Source organism: Leopardus geoffroyi, chromosome X, assembly GCF_018350155.1.
Source record: "Leopardus geoffroyi isolate Oge1 chromosome X, O.geoffroyi_Oge1_pat1.0, whole genome shotgun sequence".
NCBI lineage: Eukaryota > Metazoa > Chordata > Mammalia > Carnivora > Felidae > Leopardus > Leopardus geoffroyi.
The window spans coordinates 91,064,513-91,078,799 of record NC_059343.1 but is presented as its reverse complement, the minus strand read 5'-3'; the positions used below and the strand labels follow the sequence as shown (position 1 = coordinate 91,078,799).

Below are 14,287 nucleotides of genomic sequence, written 5' to 3'. Positions count from 1 at the left end.
CTCTGCCCCTCACCTGTCTCTCTCTCAGAAATAAACATTAAAAATTTTTTTAAAATGAGTCAATGAAGTTAAACAAGCACTTCCCAAAAGAAAATATGTGAATGAATAGTAAGCATTTGAAGAGATGTTCAGTATCCTTAGTTGTCAGAGAATTGCAAATTAAAACCACAATGGGATATCCCCTTACACATTAACTTGAATTAAAAAAAAATACCGAGTGTTGATGAGGATGTGTAGCAACTTGCACACTCCTACAATGCTGGTAGGAAGTGTAGTTGGTATGGCCACTGGAAATTGGTACAGCCACTTGGCTATTTAAGTAGTTTGGTCGTTTCTTATAAAGGTAAAACATACACCTACTTATAGCCCAGCAATTCTCTTTATAGGTAGTTACCTGAGAGGAATGAAAACTTACGTTCCCACAAAAATTTGAATGTAGATATTATCATAGAAGCTTTATATACGATAGCCCCAAACTGTAAGCAAACCAAATATCCATCAGCCATATCCAAATTGTGGTATATCTATTCAGTGGAATACTACTCAACAATAAAAAGGACCAAACACATGCATGAATGTCAAAAGCATTATTTTAAGTGGAAGAAGCTAGACCCAAAAGAGTGCATATTGGATTATTCCATTTATATGAAATTATGGAAAAGGCAAAACCATAGGGACTGAAAGCAGGTTAGTGTTTGCCAGAGTCCAGGAGTGTGGAGAGGGAATTTATTGCAGAGAGGCACAAGGGAACTTTTAGGGGTGATGGAAATGTTCTGTAGTTTAATTGCACTTTAGGTTATGTGTATGTACACATTTGTCAAAATTCATTGAATTTTACATTTGAAATGGGTGCTTTTATAGTATAGAAGTTCTACTTTGGTGGGAAGTAGAAATAAAGGTGATTTTTTAGAAAGCACTTTGGAAGTGAGGATGTCAATTCCATGTTAAAAAAACAAAAACAAACCCTCACCCTCTTGGGCATTTCAAAATAGAGGTTCTTGCAAGGTTGAACTCTTTCCTGCAAGGTAAAAGAGGGGAGGGGACAGGGGAAGGTAAAGGCAACCTAAGCAGCCCTGATACAAAATATGGTCTCAGTTGAGTGCTTTGCCCCTAGATCCTGCCTTTCTTCTAACCCCTAAAATGAGAAGGGCTTGCAGAATTCCTGCTACAATAAGCTGAGTCTCTCCAGCTCTTTTCTCTCAAAGGAGCAAGTAATCCAATTCAAGGACCTTGAAATCAAAACAGTTAACCTTTCTAAACCCCGAAAACTTCATAAACAACTACATCACAGATTTATTGCAGGTCTTATGAACCTGACAGATTACACTGGATCTCCTTGGAATGGGAAACAAGATGGAAATCTAGAATGAAGGAGCTAGATAGATTACTTTACAGCCCTTTTTATATTAGTGTTTAAATCTTTCAGCCTATTTATTTCCTATCTATTTCTGGTAATTGAGTGGGTTCTGAGGGTAAGACAAGATGGTAGAGAAGCTACATCATTAGCTGGGAAGTTAAGATACAGGTGAAAAACAAAACAAAACAAAACAAAACAAAACAAAACAAAACACCTTTAGTTGTTTTCATTGTTTGAAGTATTAAGTATTCCCTAACCACCCACCATACGAGTTATAAAATGGAACCAAACATTTGGTACCAAATACAGTTCCATGAAAGTTTTTAATTGGCATAAAAAATAAAAGTTGACTGTATCAAAGCATTCTAAAACCCCTGAATCCAGTTCTCCTAGCTCTCTTAGTTTTGCTTATGTTGAGTGTAGAATACATAAGACTTCATTAGAAGGTCTTTTTTTGCCTGGTCTGTTTTATATTAAAATAATTAATTCTTTTCATAGTAAAGGCAGAGTCTCTACCCTTAAAGCTCTTTGAGCAAATTGCTTCAGAACAGGAATTCTGAATATAAATTATTTCATTTTGGAAATCTATAGCAATTTGTCACTTAAAGTTTATTTTATGAGTTTATGAGCCTCATCCTTAAGATGCTACCTATATTAAGTTTAATACTCACTGCAGTATAAACTAAGACTAGAAAATATGTGTAAATTTAGTGTTTTTTTTTCCAATGTAGGCAGACTTTCTCATCTAATTTGGAGCCCTGAAAAATAAGACAGGCTACCTCAATGTATCAAGTCTGAGACTGAATTTTTCTTTTAATTTTTTTTAATGTTTTATTTATTTTTGAGAGAGAGAGAGACAGAGTACGAGCAGGGGAGGGGCAGAGAGAGAGGGAGACAGAATCCACAAAGCAGGCTCTAGGCTCTGAGCTGTCAGCACAGAGCCGGACACAGGGCTCGAACCCGTGAACCACAAGATCATGAGCCCAGCCGAAGTCGGACACTTAACTGATTGAGCCACCCAGGCGCCCCTGAGACTGAATTTTTTTAATGTTTATTGAAAATCATTGATTCGGTCTTGCTAAAAGGAAGAAATGGTTCTTTCAGATAGGAATTTGGCAAAATCAATCTAATCCCTTAAAGGATGCTTGTGATTTGGCTAGTTGTTTGCTGGTGATCATTACACTTGATTTATAAGACACACACACACACACACACACACACACACACACACACACCATTCAACCTTCCCAGTCATCTGTTAAGACTTCAGGCTGTCTCTCTTCCTCTGGCATTTGCCAGTTAAATTAGCATTATAAAAACGAGAGAGGGATATAATGCTGCCATGATAGAATTTCTGGGAACACCAGGCAAAGAAAAGTACTGAAAGGTTGGTAATTCCCGATTCCCATTTTCAGATATTTGTGGTCTTCTCTACTAACCTATGCTGTCTGTTTATGTAGGATCTCCTTATTTTCCTGAGCCCCACGGGATACAGGCTACTTACAGAAGTTGGAGAGAGAGGAGTATTGGATAAGGCTGCAATGATGATTTGGTGTTTTTTCCTTATCTGCAGTAAAGGATTGGTGAGGAGGAGAAAAGTGTAAGATGTATTGGAACCTTACCTTCTCCCCGCACCCTCCCCCCCCACATTTACTGCCTCCTACTGTTCTCCTTTCAGGGTTTCTTAATTTGAATTTCAGATTATCTGGAAGAGTTAAGCCTCATTCATCCATTAATGATTCATTCATTCATTTAAAAGCCTTATTAAGTAATATGAATTAAACAGATCAATACCTAGCTTAGTAGTTGCTAACCAGTGGTAAATGGAAATTTTCATATGGCGGGAATTTTGATCTGGCAGAAATTTGTAGATATTAGATAGAACACTTGACTTTGATCCAGGGTGGCTAGACAGTAGGAAAAAAATGAAGGAAAAAGGTTGAGAGGGAGTCAGAAAGGGTGTTGGGAGACCCCCCAAAGATGAAATAGTAGGTTTTGCTATGGGCTTCTAATGGGAATAGTATAGAAGCTTGTAAACTGTGTCTAGTGTTTCTGGGCTGATCCAGCATTTCTAGTGTGTCCTGATATCTTAGCTAATCTCTCCTTTCCTGGAAGGAGGAGAATGAGATTTGTGCTTACATGTTTACCTCCCTCATATTCCTAAGAATTTCTTACTCTCTGGTATCTTAGAAGACACCTAGCTTTGCTACTCAGTTTTGTTTTCCTGTATGAGTAAGAAAATTTGGAGTACTAGCCAGGTTTTACAACTAACTAGCAAGGTGACTCTGCACTTAGTCTCCCTGGATCACTTTTGTTTTTCACCTGTACAATGAAGAGGAAATAGGCAACCTCTTAAAATTTCTTTCAGCTAACAACCTTAGATAATTATATAAACTTTGAACTATGTGCTCAAGCTCTTGTAGGGGGTTGCTATGGACTGAATTGTGGCCCCACAAAATCAATATGTTGAAGCCCTAACCTCCACTCTGATGGTATTTGGAGATAGGGCCTGTAACGAGGTAATTAAGGTTAAATGAAGTCATAAGGGTGGGCCCCTGATCCAATGGGGTTAGTGTCTTTATAAGAAGAGATGCTAATTCTCACTCTTTCTGAATGCTCAGAGAAAAGGCCAAGTGAGTACAAAACAGTCCTCTGCAGGCCAGCAAGAGCTCTCACCAGAAACAGAACCCTCTGGAACCTCGATCTTGTACTTTCCAGTCCCCAGAACCATGAGAAAATAAATTTCTGTTGTTTAAGCCGCCTGGTCTGTGGTAGTTTGTTATGGCAGCCCAAGTAGACTAATACAGGATTTAACCACATTGAGTGCATTTTTACAAATGGAATCTGTAGTTTGTATGACTTGTAAATGAGATATGTCACTTCCCTGCGCTGAAACAGGAAGTGAAATGTTTTAACCTGGTGGTGGAGGGAAAACTCCACCATTTCTGTTTTCCCGTGAGCTCCTAAGTTCTGGGGCAATTATGGTATTGAGTTGGGTGTTATGAGTATTTCAGTTGGATTATTGAACTGCGTAGCAGAACCTGAGCATAGTTGAGAAGCAAGCATTCTTTGATGGCAAAAGAAAAGAACCATAACTAGGTAGCTTCTCTTCTCCCCTATCTGTGTATAATACGAATAGCCTTGTTGAATACTCCATTGTAGTTAGTAGTGTTAGACTGGTGGGGATCAATACCAGATTGTTAACATTACTAACTAAAAATCTCATTCTAGGGAAGAGAAAATTGCCAGATCGGGGACTTGCAAATGTCTAAGGGTATTTTGTTTTCACCTGTTTCTGCCTTGGTATGGAGGAGATTTGTGGTAAAATATTGTTAGGTAAATATGCCTTTTTCATAGCTGTACGTCTCCCACAGAAATCTGTCTAATCTGTTCTGGTCTGCTTCAGTAGTATCAAAAGAGGGATGTGGGAAGTGGCATGCAGCTTGGACTGGGAGTATCCTGTTCAGATTTACCTTGCTTTTCTGTACTTTTGCTCATTCCATGCAACTACATTTCCCTGAGAGCTACTACTATTGACCTGATGGTATTATTGGCTGCCAGTTGGCAGAGAGGATTCACCTAGATTAGGTGGTTACTTCCTGTTCCTGTCTGTAGACTTGGAAAAATGGAGAGAGTTTACTTTCCTTCAAAAGGTTTCTCAGAACGTAATGGTACAAAATGTTCACAAGTAGGAAAATTCCTTAAAAAGCTCTGTCTGGTTACTCTCAGATAAACATTTCCATTAATATTTCATTTCATTTTGAGCCCACTTCTAGTTTGTAGTATTTTTTTTTTAGTGTATGTAGGTGGCTTCAAACCATATGGTAAAAGTATTTTCCAAAAACATTCAATCCTTATTCAAACATTCTGAACTGTTTTCCTTATTTCCTTGTCGCCAAGCAGCTCCTCTCCACAGGCTCAAATCCCTTTTTCTACGTTGATCTATCTCTGATTATGTTGATGTGGTGCGTCCTTTTGGGAACTCATACATGTTTAAATAACACATTTAAGAATGAAATTGCCTATTCCCTCTGTGCATTGGGAAAAGAAAAATTTTTGTTGCTATTTTTAGGTAATACGGATTGAATGTTCGCATCGTCATTGCCCTGTACAGAGTTATTATCACACACAAGATGCAATCTCTTGTGCTCGGTGATGTTTATTCTGTTTCAGTCTACTTGAAAATTCTTTACTTTCCAAGTTCTTTCCCCCATCAGATGTCGTGTGTAGGTATTTTGGTTTATTTTAATCCCATGTATGTGTTCTTTTTAAAAATCCTCCCATTGAAGAATAATCATAATACAATACTGTATTAGCTTCAGGTATACAACCTAGTAATTCAGTATTTACAGACATTCTGAAATGGTCACCACAAGAAGTCTAGTTAGCGTCTGTCACCATACAAAGTTATTACAATATTATTGACTATCTTCCCTATGGTGTACATAACATAGCCTTGTACCCCGTAACCCCCTTCACCTGCTTCGTTCATCTGCCTCAGCCCCCTTCCTTCTAGCAGCCATCAGTTTGTCCTCTGTATCTCTGGGTCTGTTTCTGTTTTGTTTTGCTTGAACATGTACGTGATCTCTATAAAGTACACCGGGTAAGCATTTGTAAATGAGAAATTACAGCCCGAGATTTTGAAGGCATAGTTTGATTCTGTCTACCAAAAGTCTGGTTTCTTCCATCTTCAGGAGTCTATCTTAAACACAGTGCAGTTATAAAGTAGCAGCCTCTCCCATCGTTGACACACACGCTTCCCCACGATACCAACCCCCAGAGTGGATGTTGCCCCGGGGCAGGTAAGGAACAGGGGAAGTACGGACAGTTCTGCATCTGCATTACCTGTTGTGAGGTAAAGAGAGCTCTTGAGAGCAAATAGTCCGCAGTGCCTAAAATTCATAAAATGTTAAATCTGAAAGAGACCATGGCATGTTCTCGAGATTCGCAGACTACTTCCCGTTCCCTCAAAGTGCTGTGCTCTATTACATCTCCATGCCCTTGCTGATGATGGAAAGGAGTACCTTTTCTCCCAGGCTATCTGGCTTACCCTCTCGCACCCCGACCCCTTGAATTCAGCGATAGCATAGCATTATAAGAAACCATATATAACTTTCCCTACTATGTGTCTTGAATGCCCTCCAATGTAGTTCAGAACTCAGTGATTAATTTGTATTTTTCTTCTGTTTACCCTTCAAATTTTGAATGAGTAGATGAGGATTATAGTAAGAATGATGTGCATATATATTTTAGTGGGATAAATAAGATAATTGAAGGGAAAGCACTTTTAAATATATTTTTTAAGTTTATTTCTTTATTTCGAGAGAAAGAGACAGAGAGGGTGTGTGAGCAGGGTAGGGGCAGAGAGAGAGAGGGCAAGAGAGAGAGGGAATTCCAAGCAGGCTCTGTTCTGTCAGCTCAGAGCCCAACGTGGGGCTCAGTCCCAGGAACCATGAGATCATGACCTGAGCCAAAATCAAGAGTAGGTTGCTTAACTGACTGAGCCACCCAGGCGCCAGGTAAAAGCACTTTTAGATGACTCTCATTTCTCGGGTTTTTGATAGGGAATGAATTCACTCAAGTCACTGAGGAAGAGAATATACCACTTAGTTCTGTGTCATTGAGAAGCCATCATGGTATTTTAAAGACATGTTCGTATATGTGTTATAGTGTGATTCACTTGATTCTGAATCTGCCAAAGGACGTGTTATGTAGAGATGATTTGTGTAGGTGCTGTTATGGGAGAAGATTGGTATCTTACTGTCTGTGTAATGGTTGCTGACAGTGACTCTACCAAATTACAAAGTGAGAAGTAAAGAGATGAAATTCACCTGTAAAGAAAATATGTGGATTTTAGGATAGTAGTATTTGTATGAGTTAAACATGTAATTCTCATCTTCCTGATAATTCTTAGTCAAGAGCAGTTAGAGAATGGTCCCACTGGAGCATCAGTATCGTGTCTCAGGTTATTAGATGTTTAGGTACATATGAGTGGAAACAGGAAACCTGGAATCTTCTGTTTGCTTTTTATCTTAGTACCTTTAATGTAGGTCATCCAAAACTTGAATACTAACATTGACAATAATTTGGCCTTATACTTGTCATTTTTTTCACTTCCTCTGGGCATTTGGTTCTTGGAAGAAGGTAGTACTTAGTACTGTTCCCTGCTTTGTATATGTTGTTTATTTGGGAACCTGTCTGCCATTGTGGCTACCTGTCAGAATTCGGCGTTATTTAAATGTTTGAGATGAGTGATTGAAGTACTTGAACGGGATCTTTTCTCCCAACTGCTAACTAGAGAGTACTTTAAATACAGAATGTGTTCTCCAACTCGATAGCATATTATTAGAAATATATGACATATGGTATGTTCCCCTAAAATTTAAATTTTTAGAAAGCAGAAATGTATTATATTATACCAATAATACTGTGAATACTGAAATTAACATGAACCACCCCCAACTGTAGGGTAGTTCTCTTTACACAATGTGCTAAAATGTGTAAATTAACTTATTTCATAAAAAGTGACATACAGAGTTGCTTCTAACCAGAAAAGAATTGTTTTTACACTTACCAATTAATTGAGGCCGTCGCTGGTTTGCTGCAGCATCCAAACATCTACTGTACTAAACTTCATTTAAAACTATATTACTTTCTTGATGCCATTGTATTTGATGCTTGAGAGATTGTATTTGTTGACAGTAATTTTATCTAAAAATTAAAATAATTTTTCTGGTTTCAGAGCATTACTTTGTTAATGTTTGCTCTTGCCCTTTACCTCTCCAAACCCTCCTCGTTTTTCTAGGCCAAGCTGAAGATAATCAAACTTGATGAAATTTTCTTCTGTCCCCATAGATTAATTTATGGCATTTTGGGCACAGTTGAGAATACTTATTTTCTTTTGCCTTGTGTTAGTTAGCTGTGAACATGCCTGCCTTCTGTACTGGCTCCTCCGACTATGCTTTAGGCAACCTTGTATTTCCCATAACTGCTTTCACAGTACTTTGCCCTGATATATTCAGTATTTGTTGAAATTTGGGTGGTTTGGGTTTTCTGTTGTTGTTGTTGTTGTTGTTTGGTTGGTTGGTTTCTCCAAACTGGACTTAACAAATCAATTAGTAACTTGAGGTTTAAATGAGGACTCAGGCAGTCAGCCATGCTGGCGAAGGCTTTATAGTCAGGACTGCCCAGGTTGATGTTCCTATTTCATTATGAATTAACTGTGGAGCTGCCTCATCTGTAAAATAGGAATGTTGGTAATAGCATTACTCAGCGTCTGAGAGTTGTTGATGGGGATTAACGTAGATAATTTGTTTAAAACATTTATTGTGCCACCTAACTTATAGGATACACTCAATATATTCTAGCTATAGTTATTGTGAAATGCAGTCCCATTGGGCTAGACCCAGCCCCTTGGGGGCCTTTCGTGTGGTCTTCATATCTCAGGCACTTAACCCTGCATATAGTAAATATTCAGTAAATAACTTGCTTGAGTTGAATTGATTGATTGACCCTATTTTTATCTTCCATTACAGCCCACTGTTTGTAACATGGAAGATCGGTCGAGACAAAAGATTGCGTGGATGCATAGGTACTTTTTCTGCCATGAATTTGCATTCAGGACTCAGGGAGTACACACTTACCAGGTGAAGACCAATTTTCGTTACCTCTGCTTCTACATTAAAAAAACAAAACTTATGAAACTTGAACCTGATACCTTAACTTCTTTGCCTGTCCTAAATTGTCAACATTCTTGACTCCTTTCACATCAGATTTTTTTCTTCTCTTCAACCATTTGCCTGATCTCTGGTGAAATGTTATTGCTACATATTACCATAATATAAAATACCGTGATTACATGTGTTCTGCCATAGACATTGTGAAGTGTTTACCTTCAAAGGCCAGCTTTATTTTGTATAACTCGAAAACAAGTGGCCAGATGTCAGCGGCTTACCAAAATGTATTATTTCCACAGTAACACTGGGTCTCCTTTCTTAGGCTCTTTAAAAATTGCTGAGGTCTATTTCATCTTATACATGTTGTTACATACCTTTATGTACTTTTGAAATGAAAGAGGGGACCTAGGAAGAAAGTGATACCACAGCCCGGTAGCCCTAATCATTCACCTCACCCAGAATTAATTGTAGCTTCCTTATTTTCGTTTCCTCTAACATGAGGACAGAGTCATGAATGCCCCATTGCAGTTGCTAAGACTTTGTCTTTAATTTCTAAACTCACAAAGAGCTATCGAGCATGCCATCTGATATTCAGGGGTCCAAGTTTATATTTGTTCCAAAATTATTGCAAAAGGAGAAAACTCCTTAAATAATAAGCTATTAGTAAAGGAATTTCCTGTTTTTGCTCACATTTCAGGGTGATTATCTGATAGTTTCTGTGGCTGTAATATTGTACATGTATCTGTCCAATAGGAAATTGGTCCCTGCTGACTACTGGTACTTGGGGTACGTTGCTTAACCTCCAATAGATAAAGTAGTAATTACAGTATTTTGTTCTATCTATTTCATAGGGATGTTAGGGAGGTGTCAGGGGAATGTAGTAATATTCAATCACTGCTTTGCTTCTGGATTAACATTGTGGAACATTTGTTATTTTATTACAGAATTGCATAAATGTAGCTCATAGTACCAATTCATAAAGTGCTGAAATGTAGCTCATACTACCAATTCATAAAATGCCGGTAACTGAGTTTAGTATTCTTATATTTAAAGGTGTAGCTCACAACTCTACTGTTTTCTTAGCTTACAGTGCAGCCCAGAAAGAAAAGCATAGGCATAGAGGGTCACCTTCATTTTTAGACTGACACAGGTATTAGAATTGAGTGTTTGGACTTGATTAAAAACCTACAGGTAGTAAAGGGGTCAAGACACACATTCTGGAAATGACTCGGACTTGCTAAAGATAGTGTAAATGCTAGCTGAAGCAAGTTGGATTTTTTTTTCCCTGACCTGAAATATCATGGACTCATTTTGGGACTTTAGCAAATTCTGCCAGTGACTGCTTCTTTGGGACAGGTACATATGAAATTACTCTTTTAATAGCTAATCAGAGGCAATTTATTATCCCTTTCCAAAAATAAGTTGTTATAAGGAGCCCTGGTTCCTTGGTGATTGCTTTGAAAAAAAGGATTCTGGGGGCGCCTGGGTGGCGCAGTCGGTTAAGCGTCCGACTTCAGCCAGGTCACGATCTCGCGGTCCGTGAGTTCGAGCCCCGCGTCGGGCTCTGGGCTGATGGCTCAGAGCCTGGAGCCTGTTTCCGATTCTGTGTCTCCCTCTCTCTCTGCCCCTCCCCCGTTCATGCTCTGTCTCTCTCTGTCCCCAAAATAAATAAACGTTGAAAAAAAAAATTAAAAAAAAAAAAAGAAAGAAAGAAAAAAAGGATTCTGTGGCCAAATTGAGTTTGGGGAACACTGGCTAAACAAATTTAAACAGCTGTGCTCACTGCAGGACTTCTTAGAACCTGTTATGTTAATAGTGTTGTGGACCTCTACGAGTGAGATCTAGAATGTTGTGTTTCCCAGACTTCCACTTTTTTGACCACAGAGCCCTTTTATCCTCCCACTCCATTCATTGTCTTATGCCATTAGTATCCCAATGAACACATTTTCAAAAACGTAAGTCTGTCATAAAATTACCAGTTTTCTTTCTAGTTGGGGAGTCTGAGTGGAGAGTATAGAAAGCCTTTGTACTTTGTAATGAAACTGTGGCAGAAATCCCAGTATCAAATATTACGTACTTTAGAAATCCTTAGTAGCGGTAACCGTAGTAGCGGTTTGGTTTTGTTTAAAGAAAATACGAAATTCTTTTGCCTCCATTGATAAGAAGGGATGAAAATATTCAACTTCTCCGGACTTGTGGATCTGTTTCCTAGGGGTATTGCCAGAAGAATTATAGTATATTTTTCGGACAACAACGTGATTCTGAGTGAATCAGTCAAATAGTTGAGCTTGGAAATTTGCCTACATTTGTATACGTCGCTACCCTCATTGCAGTCTGTGGCTCTTCCTGTTTATTTTTCACCTTTTTTCTCATGTTTTTTACACAACTTCCTGAAATAGCATATGGCACACAAGACATACGTACGTACGTGTGTGTGTGTGTGCGTGTGTGTGCGTCTTTTCAGATTTGTCTGGCTCCATTCCTATTGCTTACATGACCATAAGAATGGAGTTATTTGGAAGAGGGAAACAAAAGAAAACACTCCTTACAATATACAATTGCTCTTTTTTCTAGATTCATCTTAGAGTCAAAACTGTGGAGTCATTGAGAAAAGCTGCAGTATAATATCTTTTGGTCCAATAGGGAGCACTTATCATTGCTACAAGCTGCTGTTGATGGTATTATTATTAATAGCTTCCCATTTATTAAAACTTGCCACATGTTGATACTGCACAGGGGCTTTGATTTATATGCATGCTACTCCCAACTCATAGGTATTAATAACCATGTTTTAAAAATGAGGAAACTGAGATGTGCAGAATTTAAATAACTTATCCACTCCCACATCTGGTAAGTGGTAGAACCAGGATTCAAGCCTAGGCCACCTGACTGCAAAATCCAAGCTCTTAACCACAACATTTAAGAGAAGACAAAATAAATTGTTCTGAGAAACTACATTTTGCAGCTTTGTCATGAAAATATTGAACTTGAAAGAGAGTTACTATAAATTGTATAAATCATGGATTGATAATTCTTCACAAATTCTAGATAGGAGTTAAGATTGAAATTTTGGAACATTATGTCAAATTCCAGAAAATCCACAGATGGAATTATAAAAAGTATATAACACAGGGCTGTATAGACTAGCTGGAAGAAAACTAACTTGGATTAATACTGTAGACAAGGACAATGCTTATTACAAAATTATACCTCTATATGATATAAAATTATACTCTCTGGCCACATGTAAATAATAGACTAGACTTTAAGAAGAATACATTTTTTAAAAATGTAACAATTGGTCTTGAAGTTTGTTCTTCAATCTTAAAACCCCATAAATCACAAAATTTACAGATGGAATGAAATGAACTTTGGGCTTTAGGAATAAAAGGGAAGGACAGGGGCGCCTGGGTGGCGCAGTCGGTTAAGCGTCCGACTTCAGCCAGGTCACGATCTCGCGGTCCGTGAGTTTGAGCCCCGCGTCAGGCTCTGGGCTGATGGCTCAGAGCCTGGAGCCTGTTTCCGATTCTGTGTCTCCCTCTCTCTCTGCCCCTCCCCCGTTCATGCTCTGTCTCTCTCTGTCCCAAAAATAAATAAACGTTGAAGAAAAAAAATTAAAAAAAAAAAAAAAGGAAGGACAAAGCAAGATAAAAAATAAACTGTGAAATTGAAGATTCACTGGGTAGAGATGTCTTTTTTAAAAAAGTAGAATATCTGGTTTTCTCTGTCTTCATCTGTGATTCGGTACACTATTATTTTCAGGATATTACTCAGATATACCCTTTTTTATTGTGAAATATATATAATGTGAAATTTACCATTATAACCAAATTTAAGTGTATAGTTCTGTACATTGATATGCAGCCATCAACACCATTCATATCCAGAACTTCTTTATCCTTCTCAACTGAAACTCTGTACACACTGACTTCCCATTTCTTCACCCCCCCAACCCCTGGCAGCCATCATTCTACTTCCTGTCTGTGAGTAGGACTCTTATACATGCCTCATATAAGTGAAGTCATACAGTATTTGTCCTTTTGTGATAGTCTTATTTGGTTTAGCATCATACCTTCAAGGTTCATCCATGTTGTAGCATGTGTTAGAATATCTTTCCCCTATAAAAGGCTGAGTAGTATTTCATTCTATGTATCTACCACATTATGTTTATCCCTTTATCTGTGGGCATTTGTGGGACTTCAACCTTTTGGCTATTGCAAATAATGCTGGGGTAAACATGGGCATACAAATATCTGGTTGAGTACCCTTTTTTTTTCTTTTGTTTTGTTTTGTTTTGTTTTCTTTTCTTTTCTTTTCTTCTTTTTTTAATGTTTATTTATTTATTTTGAGAGAGAGAAAATCTGAAGCAGGCTGCATGCTGTCAGCACAAAGCCCAACGCAGGGCTCAATCCCACAGACTCCGCCGAAATCAAGAGTCAGGCACTTAACCAACTGAGCCATCCAGGTGCCCTACCCTTTTTGTTCCTTTTAAAAAGCTAGCCATTTTATAGAAGACAGTGATCTAGTTTGTTTGTGGTCCCTTCATCTCTAAAAGCTAAATCTAAAAAGGGACCGGGTACTTTTTAAATGAAATGCCTATCCTCGATTAAGTATTTATAAACATACAGTTTTAAAATTGAACACCTGTCATAGTCAAGTTTTATGTTCTCTTAATTGAAACTTTGATTATAGACTGAACAAAAAACTAATAAATAGGCTAATTTCCTCCCAGTTGTAAAAGTGTATAATTTCTGTATAGACAGCAGAAAGACTTTGTGAAGACTTATAACGTAGAACCATTAAATAGACTATTCCTTCCTCGTCCTTGGAGACTAAGTAAAAGCGGGAAAGATTAGAGCAAATAGGAAGCAGGATGGAGAGCTCAAAATTACTGATAGAAGTTTATCCATGGTGACATACTAAAGCCCACAAATTACTATATTTCTTAGTGGTCAGATCTTCAAAGTAGAAATATTCCTTGTCCCAGCTGAAGAAGAACACTGTCTAGTATTTGCCAAGCTACTTGCATTTATGGCTGTTACATGTTAGAAAGCAGAGGCAAATTTATTTCCTCTCTTTTAGTACTTAGAGTATACACTTTAATATGGAAGAGAATCACAACTAATATAGATGAACACAAACGTCTCAGACAAAGAAGATTCATTAACATTTTGGCCATTAAGTTGCCCAGCAAAGTGTAGGTCTTTTTATTTATGTAAATTCAAGTTGGTGGTAATTCTTATAGAACATATAA

At 37.9% G+C, this 14,287-nt stretch overlaps 1 protein-coding gene across 2 annotated transcripts in view; it reads left to right on the top strand.

The window, feature by feature from the left end:
• AMMECR1 (AMMECR nuclear protein 1) overlaps nucleotides 1-14,287 on the top strand; it is a 112,773-nt gene that overhangs the window by 42,527 nt on the left and 55,959 nt on the right. Inside the window, exon 2 of one of the 2 annotated variants that reach the window (XM_045472731.1) lies at nucleotides 8,893-9,003. The exons of the other annotated variant lie outside the window; for it this stretch is intronic. Coding sequence (XP_045328687.1) covers nucleotides 8,893-9,003 — 111 coding nt within the window. The remainder of the gene's footprint in view (nucleotides 1-8,892; nucleotides 9,004-14,287) is intronic. 2 annotated transcript variants of the gene reach the window in all.